Genomic DNA, 17,207 nt, shown 5'->3' with positions numbered 1-17,207 from the left:
TTAAGTGTGCTAGCATAGTTAGTTGGGGCAGGAGAGAGAACGGCTGTTGATTGTAACAGAACTTAGTTGGGACTGGAGAGAGAAAGGCTGTTGGTTGTAACAGAAGTTAGTTGGGACAGGCGAGAGAACGGCTGTTGGTTGTAACAGAAGTTAGTTGAGACAGGAGAGAGAAAGGCTGTTGGTTGTAACAGAAGTTAGTTGAGACAGGAGAGAGAACGGCTGTTGGTTGTAACAGAAGTTAGTTGAGACAGGAGAGAGAACGGCTGTTGATTGTAACAGAAGTTAGTTGGGACAGGAGAGAGAACGGCTGTTGGTTGTAACAGAAGTTAGTTGAGACTGGAGAGAGAACGGCTGTTGGTTGTAACAGAAGTTAGTTGGGACCAGAGAGAGAACGGCTGTTGATTGTAACAGAAGTTAGTTGGGACCAGAGAGAGAAAGGCTGTTGGTTGTAACAGAAGTTAGTTGGGACAGGAGAGAGAACGGCTGTTGGTTGTAACAGAAGTTAGTTGAGACAGGAGAGAGAACGGCTGTTGGTTGTAACAGAAGTTAGTTGAGACTGGAGAGAGAACGGCTGTTGGTTGTAACAGAAGTTAGTTGGGGCAGGAGAGAGAACGGCTGTTGGTTGTGACAGAAGTTAGTTGGGGCAGGAGAGAGAACGGCTGTTGATTGTAACAGAGGTTAGTTGGGACCAGAGAGAGAAAGGCTGTTGGTTGTAACAGAAGTTAGTTGGGGCAGGAGAGAGAACGGCTGTTGGTTGTAACAGAAGTTAGTAGGGGCAGGAGAGAGAACGGCTGTTGGTTGTGACAGAAGTTAGTTGGGGCAGGAGAGAGAACGGCTGTTGATTGTAACAGAAGTTAGTTGAGACTGGAGAGAGAACGGCTGTTGATTGTAACAGAAGTTAGTTGGGGCAGGAGAGAGAACGGCTGTTGGTTGTAACAGAAGTTAGTTGGGACAGGAGAGAGAACGGCTGTTGGTTGTAACAGAAGTTAGTTGAGACTGGAGAGAGAACGGCTGTTGATTGTAACAGAAGTTAGTTGGGGCAGGAGAGAGAACGGCTGTTGATTGTAACAGAAGTTAGTTGGGGCAGGAGAGAGAACGGCTGTTGGTTGTAACTGAAGTTAGTTGGGACAGGCGAGAGAACGGCTGTTGGTTGTAACTGAAGTTAGTTGGGATAGGAGGGAGAACGGCTTGTTATTTGTAACAGAAGTTAGTTGGGACAGGAGAGAGAACGGCTGTTGGTTGTGACAATAGTTAATTGGGACCAGAGAGAGTACGTTGTTTGTTGTAAAAGAAGTTAGTTGTGACAAAAGGGAGTACGATTGCTGGTTGTAACAAACATTAGTAAGGTCAGGAAGGAACGACTGTTGATTGTAAAGAAAATCTCTGAAAGTTTAATAGAGCTGAATGAGTTGAGTACAGCAGAATACATAATCATCAGGTTTCTGCTTGTTTACAGTGTCAGTCTACCACTGCTTTGTCCGGACAGGTCCTAACAAAGGTTACAGACATGGGATGCGCAGCCTCCACCGATACTAATCACCAATACAGCAATGTGGGACATGGAAACCAACATGATTACAATGGTCCGCCACCAGACAGTAGAATGTACAATCACAATCAAGTACAACCAACACCTGCACGAGACCCTACCCCACCACCCAAAGACCCCACACCTCCTCCGCGAGATCCAACACCTCCTCCGCGGGACCCAACTCCTCCGCGAGATCCAACACCTCCTCCGCGGGACCCAACTCCTCCGCGAGATCCAACACCTCCTCCGCGGGACCCAACTCCTCCGCGAGATCCAACACCTCCTCCGCGGGACCCAACTCCTCCGCGAGATCCAACACCTCCTCCGCGGGACCCAACTCCTCCGCGGGATCCAACACCTCCCCCACCATCTCCTCCAAAAGACCCCACCCCACCACCCCGAACCCCCACACCACCACCACCACCACTGCCTCCATCTGAACCAGATCACCAAGAGCTTACACCAGTTCCCTACCCAAGTCATCTTGATGGTATGAGTTCACCGGTTCCACCAAAGTTCGGGTCAGAATATGTCGAAACGCATATGGAAACACACGAAGTTCATGCTGACTTCCGACAGAGCCCAGAAGACTATGATTACGAACAGGTTCCCGTTACGTCCGGGGACAGTTTATACGAAGACCTTGACTTTCCATTGGATGTCGCTCTGCCTAGTCGTTCCGATGGAATTGAATGGAAACGTCCCACGGTAGGCTGTTTCATTAATGTAATATATAGAAAATACATGTTCAGGATCTTAGAACATAAGTTGTATTTTCGCGAGGGTGAATGAAGACAGAAGTAGTGAGCCTTTTGTGAGACGCTTTTGTCTTTTTGTCCCAAGAAAAAATGCAGCTTATATTTTAAGACACTGATCATGTGTTCTATTTATCCTGTAACACTCATAGCAAATTCTTATCGGAACTTAAACACTTTGTTAGGTCTATTCTACCCAAGTTTGTTTACCTGACGTTGACGTTACGCCGAATTGTGCCTGATTATCAATCAATAATCAATCCGCACGGAAATACAGTCCCACACGTCAATGGATGATTTTAAGAAATTTCGTAAATAGCATTGATTGTTACAGCAACAAAATTGACTTATATGAAATAATCTATATTTTAGATGAAACATTCAAATAACTTGGTAAGTAATTCTGCCTAATTACGTGGTAGGTGTATTCCGATCTTGGCAACGCAGTTGGAGGATTAAACAATATCCGTCAGATGTAAAATATGTCTATAAATAAATATAATGTCTGGGTTCGGACAAAGGGTCCATATTTGACTTTTTAATTATCCGGAAAGAACAACATTATATTGTAATAAAACAGAGCTACATAAACTTGTCACATAACAGAGCAACATAAACTTGTCACATAACAGAGCAACATAAACTTGTCACATAACATAACAACATGAACTTTTCACATAACAGAGCTACATAAACTTTTCACATAACAGAGCTACATAAACTTTTCACATAACAGAGCAACATAAACTTGTTACATAATAACAACATAAACTTGTCACATAACAGAGCAACATAAACTTGTCACATAACAGAGCAACATAAACTTGTCACATAACATAACAACATAAACTTGTCACGTAACAGAGCAACATAAACTTGTCACATAACAGAGCAACAAAAAATGTCACATAACAGAGCAACATAAACTTGTCACATAGCAGAGCAACATAAACTTGTTACATAATAACAACATAAACTTGTCACATAACAGAGCAACAAAAAATGTCACATAACAGAGCAACATAAACTTGTCACATAACAGAGCAACAATGTAGACGGAAGTCTGCATAGTTTTTTTTTTTGTAAGCTGGCGATGTACACCATTAATTAACTAAAAATGTAATTATAAAAGTGAAATAAATCTTAATTAATAAAACGTACGTTTACGGAAGACCGGAAAATTCCAGAGGTAGAGACTAATTACGAATCACGAGCTCGTAAGGCAATTATTGGCGATAGATGTCGCTAGGAGTAAAATGATCCAGAAAAACACTTATCAGTACATCGTTTTAGTTCAGTAGCCATGATGGAGCTTACTTTTGTGGATTCATTTATTTTACAGGAAATTCGATCACGTCCGACTCTTTTCTCTGACGGAACCACGAGATACGATATCGGACAGGGTTCAATAGGGACCTGTTGGTTCCTGTCCATGGTTTCTGTAATTGCAGATCGACCTAAACTCATAAGACAGGTTGGTACAACACAACCACGTGAAAAAGTTCATTCTATGATAAAATAATATGATTGATCATGAACTGCTCTTTTTCGAAGTGAATATGGCGTTTATTTGGAGATGCATTGTAAAACGACTGGACAATGTTATCATTCAGTATTGCGCAACCTTCCCGCCCAGAAAATATTTCATAACAGAATACTGTTTAATGTATTTCTTTCCTTTTCTTTAGAAACGCCGTGAATTGAATATTTTTATACTATATTGATGGATTTTGCTTTTCTTTTTTCGACCTCGGAATAAACTAAATAAATGGCGAAGTTTTTAGTGTGAATGGCTGTTATCCCCCGATGACCTAAACAAAAAACAAAAACAAAACTCAAAGGTTGAAAGACTTGTTAAGATCATTTAGTCTTGGGGTTCTTGACAGGTGATTCCCCGAAATGCCTACATGGTCGGCACTCCTGAGTATAGAGGCATATTCCACTGTCGGTTCTGGAGGTACGGAATTTGGGATGACGTGTATATTGATGATTACTTGCCTATCGTTCATGGTGACCAAGTATACGGCGCACATTCCGCCACGGACGAGAACGAGATGTGGGTTGCTCTTCTGGAGAAAGCATTTGCCAGGTAACTTTTAAATAGCAAGGCGGTTCAAGAAAAATATCGGGGTTGCATTGTTTGAATACTTTTTTTTCTGGTTTTCGCTTGATGGGGAATACCATTCCTGAAATCACTATAATTTTCAATCGCTTTCTAGGTCCTATGGGAGTTACGAAGCGGTGACCGGGGGATTGACAGCAGACTCATTCATCGCCTTGACAGCCGGTGTACCGGAAATGATAGATATACAAAAGGGGGAGACTTCCGGTGAAGTCCTTTTCAACCGAATCACTAATGCTTTGTGTTCGGGAGCTATGGTAGCATGTACAGTCCCTGTAAGTATAGAAAACCTTTACATTACCTTAAGGTCCAGTATTTCTCAAATGTTAATTTTCAATTATTTTATTTTAATTTTCTGACGGTGGTAGCGTAGCTTTATCATAACCGAAAGAGAGGAATCGCACAGAAACAAGGCATAAATACAGTATATTGTAAAGAAAGCAGATGAAAAGTTTGAGTCGTGCCCCGTTGTTAAATCACTTTAATAATGATGCATTTATTGGAACTCTTTAAGTGAATGAAAAGATATATTTTTTTATCGATTGAGTCGAAACCTGTTGTAATCAAGTGAAAACGGGGTACAGTGTGCACCTCGGCAACGTTTTTGGTACGTTCATATATAAAACTCTAATATCGGTCACAAAACCGCTTGTTCTTTTCGTGAAAAAAATAATATATGGTTGAGCAGGACTATTTCTCCACTGAAGTACTGTTCCGTTTTAAGGACCATATAGTTGTCATTGGTAACACACATATGGGAAGGGAGGCAACCCTTTTTAATTTACCAATGTACCATTTCCCAGTTTTTAAAGAGCTGCGCTAGGGGCGCCTCCGGAAAAGACTCATTCAATTTTGCATCTTTCATAAGTGTATTAAAATAAGACATCTTTTACGCAAAACATTCCTCATAGCTGCGCGTTCGACCGCTCTGTGAAGTTTGTGTTTTAACGCTGGACATGTACTGGACTTTCTAACCTCGTGGTACATTTATCATTTTGTTTTGTCGTAAATTACCTTACCTTTCTTAATAATTCACAATAAAAGACCCTATTCTGACACTGCCTTACTAATTAAGGCCTGTTGTAGACATTTCTTTAAAATGTCATTTTCATTTTAAGTTGAATACTTGTTTTATTTTTAGGATAAGTATGACGACCACAAAGGGCTCGTTGGTGGACATGCGTACTCGCTTACCGGAACTGCAGTTGTAAGTATTAACACAAAGGGAATGAACTCTTCATAGTGATATTTCAACCATGTTGGTCTGTCACAAAGTTATAGCAAGTGAAACTGATTAAACATTGTATTCTGTACATAATGAGAATACCTTCATCGTGTCAGAGAATGTTTGAATTTTCATATTTCTCATTACTCGTAAACAGTCGACAGTGGTAACTGAAATATGACAGTTATTTCTGCACAAAGCATTTGTATTCAAATAAACGGCGATAAAATATGACGGGATTTTGATTGAAAACTAATTCTCAGGGTAATTTAATCACAGGGAAACGATACCCAGTTGATCCGTGTCCGAAATCCATGGGGCAAGCACGAATGGACAGGAGCCTGGAGTGACGGGTAGATACATTACTTCATAGTTATCAATCTCAAATGCAATAGGAAAGACACTGTCAAATTTGAGGCTATTTCAGTAGTTAAACAAAGCGTGTCTGAAAACAGAAACACAACTGAAATGAAATCGAGCGATTAGAAAATAAAGAATCACATTACCCATCGTTAAAACATATTGATCATTATACCGGAAAAGGAACAATGAAACATATCAGTTCTACGTAAAGACGACTAAGATATACTGTATTTCTTTCAAGTTTTTGTTACAGAAATGTCTCATTGATCGGTTGTTACAGGAGATTTGATTGGATCAATGCGGTTGTTACAGGAGATTTGATTGGATCTATTAGTTTAAACATTTACTGGTCATTTTGATCTAAGTTCCACATCACATGATTTATTACAGGAGTTCTGAGTGGTCATCCGTTCCCGAAGGTGCCGTTCAAAGGGCAAACGTCGACGATGGCGAGTTCTACATGTCACTCAAAGATTTCATGACTTATTTCTCTGACGTCACGATATGTTGTCTTACGCCAGATTTCGACAGGGACGGAAGTAGCGATACTTTGAGTAAGTTGTCGCTTGTTTTGGCGACTCTGCATCTGTATCGACTGTAAGAAAACAGTCAAAAACGAATGGTTATATCATTTTGAAACATAACAGACGTAAGTATAACTGCGAATAACAAGGTATACTGCAGTCGAACTTTGTTATCTCGAACCCCTATAACCTGAAGACCACGTTTAATTCGAAGCATTTCGTCGGTCCCTGTCTAACTTTACACAATGTCAAAATTAAAGAAATCTTTTATCTTCGTTTTGTCCGATACTATCTCATGACTCAATATGTTCTCATTCCCTACAGAATTAGTCTCAAGGATTCTGATTTTCAATCCGGGATCAGCTCAGAATTTCTAATGAGGAGAATTCTGCAAGAAAAAAATCTGTTAAAAGTACGAATGTTTTATTTAATGCGTTTCTTCATTCAAAAGTACTCGCACACGAAACAGCTGCCATGTTGATTCCACTCATATGTCGTCATCACATTGTATGTACACATACCTATTAATCAATCCTTGTATATCCAGAGTATATCACGTGTTTGTACGGAGACTGGCGCGGGAGCAGCGCTGCCGGTTTTCAGAATAAGCTGGGGAACCCAAAATATCTTATAGAAGTTACTGATGACTGTAAGTATGGTGGTTTTTCTTCTGGTTTACACTATTTTTCTTAGTAATAAAAGTAAGCAACCTAACAGTTGTAGTGTTTTTCACCAGTAAGTAATTCTAGGTTATATCGATTACATTGGTACAAAAACGGCAAAGGTCAAAAGGTCATACCGATGAAGTAATACGCATATCAGTTCTCCTGCATATTAAGATTGATTTAAATTATGAATGAAGTTTATATATTATTTATCCAATGACGTCACTCAAGTAAAAACTCACGCGTTTGTTGCTATGGTCTGTTTAGGAATTCAACCGAGGTCAAAGGTGAACATTAATTATATTACAGCTTGTGACGAGACAGGTAATGTCCCGCTGGTCTTACAGATCATACAGAGAACCTACCAGAGAAAGAAGGATAAAATCTCTATCCGCTGTGATCTGTACAAAGTAAGTCTCTTTCATAACAGAACAGATCTATACTACCTATTCGATATCACAATATCTTTAAACGTTTATGTTCTTGTTACTTCAAACGTTAGTTGTATGTTGTTATCATATATATATATATATAAACTGCTCGTCTACCTACGTCATTTACATCACATAATATCTTTTATCAACAGTACTACATGTACTTGTGTACTTATTAATGACCATTTCGAGTAATAACATAAACAGAGAGCGAGAGAGGTCAAGGTCACAAGCTCCGCCCAAATCTTTGGCTGGACGGGGTATGTCTATTGCGTAAAAATGCAAACGGCCATCGGGAATTTTTACCTCTGTAAATACAACACAGTGTGATCTACACTGATCCCATACCCAGTCATTGTAATTGGTAAACAAGATAATCTACGTGGAAACTCCTTAATTGAATTTAGATTTATTTATCTGATGACAATTTGATTTAAAGGTGATGTCGAGCCAGGAAAGTATCTACGTCGTTGACGAACTCGGTAAAAACACCAACTCGTACAAACAGGACCAGCAAGCGTCCTTCCGTTACCACGTCAAACCTGGAAAGTACATCGTGGTTCCCTCAGCCATTGAAGAGGGACTAGAGAAGGAATTCATGGTCAGGGTATTTACATCAGCACCTCTTCAGTGTTTTGAGTGAGTATAGTTTTGTCCACATTTGTCCGACTTATATTGAAGTTGAAACATATTTTTCATTGCATTAGCGTATGCCCTTTCTCGGCAGAATTAGAACGTTTGGTTTTAATTTTAGGAGGCGAACTGGTATAATGCCAGTCCATCAGGTACAAAAAAAAAAAAAAAAAACTCAAAACATTCTACCGAACATTTCAGTCGCCAAAATGATGATCTGTCTATATTCACATTGATTATGCTGTTATCGATATTGACATAAGATTATCATTTTAGAGACAGAAATCATTCGGTGTATAAATAGAGCTAATGCCAGGAATTCATAACGTATCACACAAATTTACTTGTCCGGACTAGGAGTTTCCAAGTAGCTTTATTTTTTGACGCGTCTAATGAAGCTAATTTCAAATTTATTTTTGCTCAGTTTTCACCGAAAGTTAATTGTGTGTGATTTGCATGTTTCTACAAATTGTTTCAGGGACGGAATGATAGCGAGGTATAATTGTTTCTTCTGTGTCAGTAATGTCTGATTTAGCTTGATCTAACTTCAGATCCTGCTCGATTTTGTGTACCACAGGCGAACGACTAGTTGTATCAGGGCGACTTCTCGTAAACTAGCCAAATATTATGCCATAACCTACATGCTTTAAATTAAAAAAAATCGAAACGAAAATATTGCTAGGCAGCTAATTACATTTATGTCTAGATATTTTTGTACCCGTGTTAAAACAGAAGCCTCGGGCCAAAATAAGTAAAACCGGAGGATCCGTGTTCGATTCACTTGATAGTACTAAAACTTATTACGCTTCTTATTACGGTTCACATAGATATTTTTCAAAGTACACAAAGTCGAGTACGATTTATAATTAAATCTCTGCTGTTTCTAGACAGGGATTAGAATCTATACCTTGTAGCCCATATAACCAGCAATGTTATTTGATCTTTTAAAATCTATTCCATTTGGTAATGGATTACATGCTCCTAACAACGATATCTAACCGCCCGTTTTATCTGTGGTATACCTTTTTTGGGTGTGACCGTCATATCGTTCGACTAACATTGAAAGATTCTTAATTTGAATTTTTTCAAGATATTGTTTTAAAATAATTATATTAACAGTTTCTGTCACTGCGTGTTACATTGTAGTGCTCGTCCTTTTTTTTCTAACATCTTTCAATTTCAACGTTTTTGTGTCTTTAAGTGGAAAATATGTTTGTGATCTTAGGCATGGTCAACTATCGATATTATCACCCTGCAACAGGCGCTGTAATTGTCGGAATACACCTGCCACATATATTTTTGCTGTAATCGGCAGTGACGGAAAACAGCAGTATTTCAGCACGTGTGGTAATTTGACAGAATTGCTTTCTGAATTCGTGTACAAGTTTATTTACGAAAATTCATAAAATCGCTGTCATATCCGTTGAAGTTTGGGGTTACATTTCTACGCGGGCAATTATTTTGGCTTACGTCATTAGGCAAAATTCAGCATAACGTCGTCGACAGGTAAACAAAGAAAGAACAACAAAATGTTGAAGATTCAATAGTCTGATTTTCAATCAGTGTTGCAGGATATATAGAATACAAGGTCAGTGTCTTAAAATATAAGCTGTATCCTGGACAGAAGGACAAAATACAACATTCATTTTAAGACACTGACCATGTATTCTCTATACATTTGTATGTTACAATAACAAAATTTTGGCGTTAACTGAAATATTTTTACTTGACTAACAAAATAAAACCAACCTTAATCCTGCATGGATATTAAATTAGTTTTCAGTCAGTCTTTGCCAAGAGTTATCGTTCCTAGTTCACTGTAACGTTTATCAGTTATTTGTTTTTTACCTTGTGATTGCAAGGAGAAACATCTATCTATTTTTCCAGAAATTTTGATTTCTGCGAAACATCTGGATTATGTAATTTTTTACTCTAACATGTAGCATGCCTCCGACAACCTCTTGTTCACGTTCGCATGAATATATATCTAGTCCAAACTGTTATTATTACAGGGAGTTATTGATATTGCCGCCTTAGATAATAAATACAGGGGTTGTCACGTGATCGAGATGTTGTATGGTACATGGGTGGTGTTCAAGTATCTGTTTATAATGAAGTTTTGTGGAATAATGAACAAATTCAGAGCTTTGATGCCATAATTTAATCGTTTCCTTCTTTGTTGAGTTTATTTATCTATATATATATATACACACACATATATATATTACTTTCTCTATAGTTTAGGCTAGTTTGCTTACTTTTGGAATGGTCATATGCCAGTTTAGATAATGATATGATACATAATTTGTATACTTGCATGTCTATCATTTTGATTTCAAAGATTTCAGCTGTTTGTTTATACATCTCTTTTTTTATTTCTGTTTCTCACATCTTCAAATAAATGTTGAATTTAAATTATTTCTGATATCTAATATTGTTATTTGATATTCGCATGTACATAGCAAGACATGTTACAGCTGATAAAATGAAATCCAGGGATAAACGAAATTATTTACCCTTTTATCAGTCCTATAAATGTTTACATTCCTTGCATTTTTAATTTTCAGGAGTTCTAATAATATTTTTATTCCCAAAAAAAAAAAAAAAAAAATCGCCGACACCTCATTTACTGCCAAAATTATGCAAATGGCCATGGAATTGTCTTAAATTTAGACACATGTACGCAATGTACCTAGGGATTAAATCTCTATTTTGTGTTGTAGGAATCTGACGGATGACAACAGTATTAAGTACATGGTTTTTGACCGCCCAGACCTACCACAGCTGGATGTACCCACTGAAACCCGTAAGTGCCAATCATACAGTGACATGGGATTGAGCAATTCAAACCCAGACCCTTTTGATTCAGGCTTAGGATAACGCATTGCTCATCTGTGCATTGACCGAATCCAACTGTACGATATAAAGGACGCACAACTAAATCAATCACTTATATTGTTATCAATAAGCATTTAAGCTAATACTATTATTATTTGAAGTTAAACACAAGTAACAACTGTCTAGATCCATAAAAACATACCCGTCAAAAGCTACAAATTGCCTAACTTAATGTGTTGATTGGCGTCTCGGGCTTTCATAGCATTCACAAGTCAACAACCGGAAGTACACACTTAGGGAAAATAATTTTACACTTGTCTAAATCCGCCTCACATATATTGAAATGTCTTAAAACTATACATTTTCATGAAGTAAAATTTTTAAAATACGCAGGTCTGGGGAGAGGTTTTATCTGTGCTCAGCTTACATAAAATAAGTGTTTTTTCATGTATATATTGTATGCACTTTAAAATGTTACAGGTTGCTGTAAGTGTGTGACAGGAGCGTTCGTATGTGGCGCGAACGCTGGGGGTCAGGTCTCAAATGATACAGTAGGCAACAATCCCCAATTTCGTCTAAACATTAGTGAGAGAGGTAAGTCATATACATCTTGTATTCATTCTATATAAACGTTCACAAAACATTTCATAAAGTAACATGACAGAGACATAGTTTGAAAGTCTTTGTTGTAGCCACAGGGATTTGGCACGAATTTCCACTCACGGTCCATTTGTGATAGTGACACTAATACATATACTTTTTATATGGATCATGAATTTGTACCAAGTCCCTGTGATTGAAAGACGGCAATGATACATTTTCAAAATTGTTATTCCTTCGAGGAATAAGGTACAGTGTAATTGATAACTTATCTGGTTTGTGTAGAGAATTTAATTTTCAAAATTTTCATTAATCTACTGTCACTTTCTGCAGCCAAACGAAACACAGCATTGATGTTATACAGAGAATTTAACTACACATACAGTGGGAAGGTTGAGGGTACGGATTTGCATGTTGGTATTACCAATCATATCCTCGGTGTTTATATCCGATTTCCAGAAAACAGATGTTATGTATTTTGATTTTTTTAAATGATTTTACACCTGTAGGTCTTGTATCTTTCTTGTTTCCGTGTGTCAGTAAACTGATTAGCATTATAAGAGCATGTTGAGACTGATGAATGCTTGTCCGTTCGTCCGTCGTCACGTGAATATGCTTATGTCTTTTTTAAAACTTGACACAATGTTTATACGGTGTTACCATTACATTACAGGTCTGGCGCGAATCCAGCTGATGCAAGAGGTGAAGGACGAACTTTTACCATTAGGGATCCGTATGTGGAAGGTCCGTGTTTTCCACACTTAATTTAAATCTCAACTTTTAAGTCAGAATCTCATTATGGTATACTTTTGTGTGTGAATTACTGAATCCGAAAAATATGAACAAAAATGTGATAGAAAGATTAGGAGTGCTAATTTGTTTTTATCTTAAAATATGTACGTTTATCTTTAGTTGTACTTATGTCCATTTATTATTTCTATGGAAAAGTTCACATGCAAGTCTCGTGTCAGAAAGGACATTTTCACGTGATCATACCATTTTCATGATTTTCAAAGCAAAACTATATCGACGAATTCTTCCAGAGAACAAACATCTTAACCAAACCATGCTTTATATTTTATTGTTCTGAAATCCTGGGGTGTTATCAGCTTAGATGTACTCTGTGTAAACAGATATAATTTCAGTAATGAATGAAACATTTTAATGTCGTTAAGGTGGAGGAAGGTGACTACCCACTGACGACCAGCTGGATATGGGACAACTACACCGATGATGGCAAGCTAGCGCGCATGACCGACAATGATGATGGCAAGTTTGTGGTGGCCAAGAATGTGTCAGCTGATTACGTCCTTGACCCTGGGACGTATGTCGTTCTTATTCATCTTGACAATCAATCGCAGGAGACGAAATTTGCGTTAATGGTGGAGTCATTTCAGGAGATTGGACTTGAGTACGTATACAGAAATATGTCTGTACATGTCCCAAGACTGTTCCCAAGTCTTATCACTACTGTAGTGTAACACAGGCCGAGAAACCATCTATATATGTCGTCTGTATATCTTTCTTCCTCGGACACATACATTTTGTGACATATACTGAAATTCTTACAGGCAAAAATGAACTTAAAATTCTATGGAGTTGACAGGTGGTTGAATTCTAAATCAACATGTTTTATAGTCCATCTGTCTCCGTAGTATCGGCCTTTACGTAATTGATAAAAATACACATTCGATGCTTATGAAATCCTCGGGAAGCATATTATTAAAAGGATTAAAGACTTGTTGTATTCCCTATATCCTTTAACATGGTAATACGTGTTTGTCTTTTGCTTTACAGGGGGACCCATGTGAATTAGCCGAGGCAAAGAAAAGACTCAAAATATGCAAATGCTACCACATTGGAATTATTTCTTCTGATATACAGACTACCAAGAACACGGATTTGTTACCATAGAAACATCGTTTTCAGTGAAGGCCAAAACACCAGCATTTATAAAACTGTCAAATTTCTTTAAATTGAATTCATTTTAGTCCTCTAGCGGAAGGCTGTATAATCTTACTTTCCGTTTCGTCTGTCCGCCCCTGCGTCTGTGTCGAGGCTCTAACGGCTTTATTTCTAGAGGGATTCTCATCAAACTTCCCACTGTTATCAAACATCAAATTATCTTTGTTAAGTCCAAGTTTCAGGGTTGTTGGATCAAGGTCAAGGTCATCATAACTACTTTTAGAAAGTCATTCTCATAGCTCTGACTTGTAGGGGTCGGTAGGGGACATGTATTCTTTGGGGATCGCACCAATCCATCAATATACATAATGCACAGGTACAAATTAAAAACATGTCTTACTATTGTATTGATACATGAATTTCAACCAAGTTCTATTCTTTACTTACCTGTGCCATTTTTCAGAACAGAAACCAATCAACCAATTATAACTGACATAGTGGTGCATGTCACCTCTAATAAAAGTATCCCGATTTTCGGCACCAACTTCCACACACCCTACAATGTATCTGTGTTAAGTTCCTGCGTTAGTTATGTTCAACTAATAACCTCATTTTGGAAATAGGCGCGTGACTTTTTCATCTTTAGTGTACAACTTTTAATTGGAAATATGACAACTAACTGAAATAAGTTTAAGTCCGGTAGCAAGATAACGTATATTCCGCATGTCCAGAACTAATCCCGGGTTTTGTCAATAATTCCAACACAATTGTTTTGAATAATGGACATGAAATGACATGTTCAAGAAAATTTTTAAATGTGGTTAATACCATCTTAACATCATTTACTCTTTAATGGAAATGTGGTAGGATAAAAAGTGATTTTTTTTCAAGGGTAATACCTCCATTTATCCTGAAATATTTGTTTCAATACGTACTCGATTTTGACCGGTTTTAGTGATTTACATAAGTATGGTATACAGGGTTATTTATTCATATATTTATTCTAAGCGGGAACTGTGATAATAAAGCATTTAACTTGTAATAAATGTTTTGTAAAATTTGTAAATAAAGATTTCTTACTGTGAATTTGTCCGATTTCGCTTGATTTTTCTGTAAGCTAGGACGTCTGTTGTCAATTTTCTTCTAAGAACACGAGGGACCAAGGAGAATGAACATATAGCACACTTCCAGTACTTCTCGTTGAAGATTTATAACAAGAATTGTATAAGGACGGACAGACATCTATAATGATTTTAACTGTCAAAATCCAAGATGGTCGCCTGTTGGCTTTTCATTTTTTCTGATCAGTCAAATAATTCATCATGCACATCATTGGGCAATGTATACATATGCACTAATTCAATCCATATCAAGACCTAGCGATAACGACGATGCCGGGCGGAACACGGACGAACGCCGATTTGACAAATGATAAATTCATACTCTAATGAATTTATCAAGGAAAACGAATCCTTATACAAAGAACAAGCACAATCAGCTTTCATTTATTAATTTAGCGTAAAACACGCGATTATTATTCTTATTTATGTGTTAGATGTGGAGAAGGTATGAAAAAATAAATACAATTTCAGCAAAAAATAGAAATGGAATGTCCAAGGAAGTAATCTTCATTACGCAGCAGCTTTTGAGTCAGACATATGTGAAGCTTCAACAATATTGTAAGAGAAATAAGATAGTTTAGATTCACCATGTTCATCAGACAGGAACATTCACATGAAACATCCGCCTAATCGACCTTGTCGTTTCCAGGCGAAGAACTCCCAGAAGAAAGACAATTTTCGGAAAGCATGTTACTGAGAGCTGCTTTCGCCCATGCGATGACGGGTAGGATGTTCACCGCAATGTTTTCGGGATTCTTTGGGACATTTTTTATTTTTTGATCCCCATTATTTGAAATATAATCATTTTCACAGGAAGAACTTCTCATGTTTTCGTTGGTGTTTATATCTGGACTAACTTTAGGACAATTCTTGTCCATTTTATCAAGGTAAGATTTGATACGACTATCCACCATATCTACCTTCTTCAGTAAAACAGATTCATTACGTTTTACCATCATTTCGGCTTTCTTTGATAATTCTGACATTTTCTTTCTTTGCCGACAGCTGGCTTCCAGTTGTTGCCTATCAAATTGGCTGTAAACTTGCTGTTGCTTCATCTCTTTGGGCTCCCAAAGCTGTTTCGTTCGTTTCCGTCTTTCTTGATAATAAAAATATTTTTCAGCATGTGGTCCGTGTGCTTTCAGTGTGGTTCCCGCTCTGCAAAATTTACTCATAAATGCTTGGAGGACTTCCGGGGGAAGTTGACCGGTTACAAGAAGGTGTAACCAGTCATTACTTCCGTAAGCAAAATGTTTGTACTTCACTGGTTGCTCGAAACTACCTCCAATTATTCCAGTTGCTGATGCTTTACCAACAGTACCGTGTTTATTTGGAGGTAGTTCGTTCAGCGGGTCGACATTCGACTTTTTGTCACAGATGCACTGAGAATAATACGCGCCGTATAGCCCCGGGATCTTGGAGTCTGCTGGTTCTTTGTGTATGGGTGGTAGATGTAACCCTTGGTGGTTTATCTCTTGTTCTTTAGGTGGTTCAGCTTGTGACTCCTGATTTAAAGTCTTATCGCAACTTGTTGTTGAAGGTGGTGGGCCGTTATTCTCTGCACCTTTCACAATAACTTTTGGCTTCCGAAACTTAAATTTGGGAGGTTCAGAAGGAATTCGCAGAGCAGGAAGTCTAACATGTCGACCACTCGACATTTTCTTGTCATGCCTACAACTCAGGCATCCGTTCCTATTGTGACGTCACAGTGTTACCTAGTGCATGATGACGTCATAATTACTTCCGTAATGACTTTATTTGCTTGACTAAGAATTCATTTGCCATATCATCGAACGTGTTTAATCATTTGAGAGAGAATGAATGCAAATACGTACAATCTGTATGAAACCAATCCTCCATGACATGAATGTGCATTAAACTCTTTTGCAAACGCAAGTTTATATGTACATTTCAATCACTGAAGATTACACGCGTCATTCCCGGAAATTAAACACATTAAAATCAATACGAGACAGAAGTCATTGCCTGATACATGGCATTTTATGAAGGCGTTTGCAGTAAAATGGTGAACACAAAACTAGCTTTATTGAAACTTATTAGTCTGATGAACCGCCATGTCATCAAAATGATCAATGAATTAAACGAATACTAATTGGAGTTAATGCGACTTTCGACTTATTCTTTACCGTAGAGCTCCTTTTTGATAAATAAACAGTGCTTGGTTCACTATTCTCCATCCATCAATCTACCCAATGAGTCCTTGCAAGATAAGGAGATATTGCCGTTCTGTATATATATATTTTGTCATAAACGTGCACAAGGACCGGATATTTATCATTAGAACACCATTTCTGCCGATGGACATTCTCAAGTGGTACATTACTGTCAATTGATATGTCATAGAACTGAATCTGCATGACTCCATTTATAAAGAGGGATTTCCATTCACAAAGAAACGTCTCTATTCAAAAAGACAAGTCTCCATTCGCAAATACACCGTCTCTATTCATAAGACACGGTTTCTATTTAT

General features: G+C 37.8%; 2 protein-coding genes across 2 annotated transcripts; one reads left to right on the top strand and one right to left on the bottom strand.

Moving 5' to 3' along the window:
- The first annotated feature begins 1,507 nt into the window (after positions 1-1,507).
- On the top strand, positions 1,508-13,604 carry LOC132556118 (calpain-1 catalytic subunit-like). The gene is made up of 16 exons (XM_060220504.1): positions 1,508-2,239; positions 3,629-3,760; positions 4,173-4,375; positions 4,506-4,683; positions 5,550-5,615; positions 5,913-5,986; positions 6,387-6,550; positions 7,068-7,169; positions 7,495-7,595; positions 8,059-8,258; positions 8,731-8,748; positions 10,976-11,058; positions 11,571-11,684; positions 12,364-12,434; positions 12,866-13,105; positions 13,488-13,604. Exons 1-16 carry the CDS (start codon positions 1,508-1,510, stop codon positions 13,602-13,604), a joined length of 2,595 nt encoding a protein of 864 aa, XP_060076487.1.
- A 1,738-nt stretch (positions 13,605-15,342) lies between these two features.
- LOC132556117 (uncharacterized) lies at positions 15,343-16,374 on the bottom strand. Its single transcript, XM_060220503.1, has one exon. The coding sequence runs from the start codon at positions 16,372-16,374 to the stop codon at positions 15,343-15,345; it is 1,032 nt and encodes a 343-aa protein (XP_060076486.1).
- Positions 16,375-17,207: the final 833 nt, after the last annotated feature.

The sequence above is a fragment of the Ylistrum balloti genome, unplaced genomic scaffold (assembly GCF_031769215.1).
Source record: "Ylistrum balloti isolate Yb309-2 unplaced genomic scaffold, AGI_CSIRO_Ybal_v1 Utg370548, whole genome shotgun sequence".
Taxonomy (NCBI): Eukaryota; Metazoa; Mollusca; class Bivalvia; order Pectinida; family Pectinidae; genus Ylistrum; species Ylistrum balloti.
Note: the sequence above shows the minus strand (reverse complement) of the source record. Positions and strands in the feature narration are given on the sequence as shown.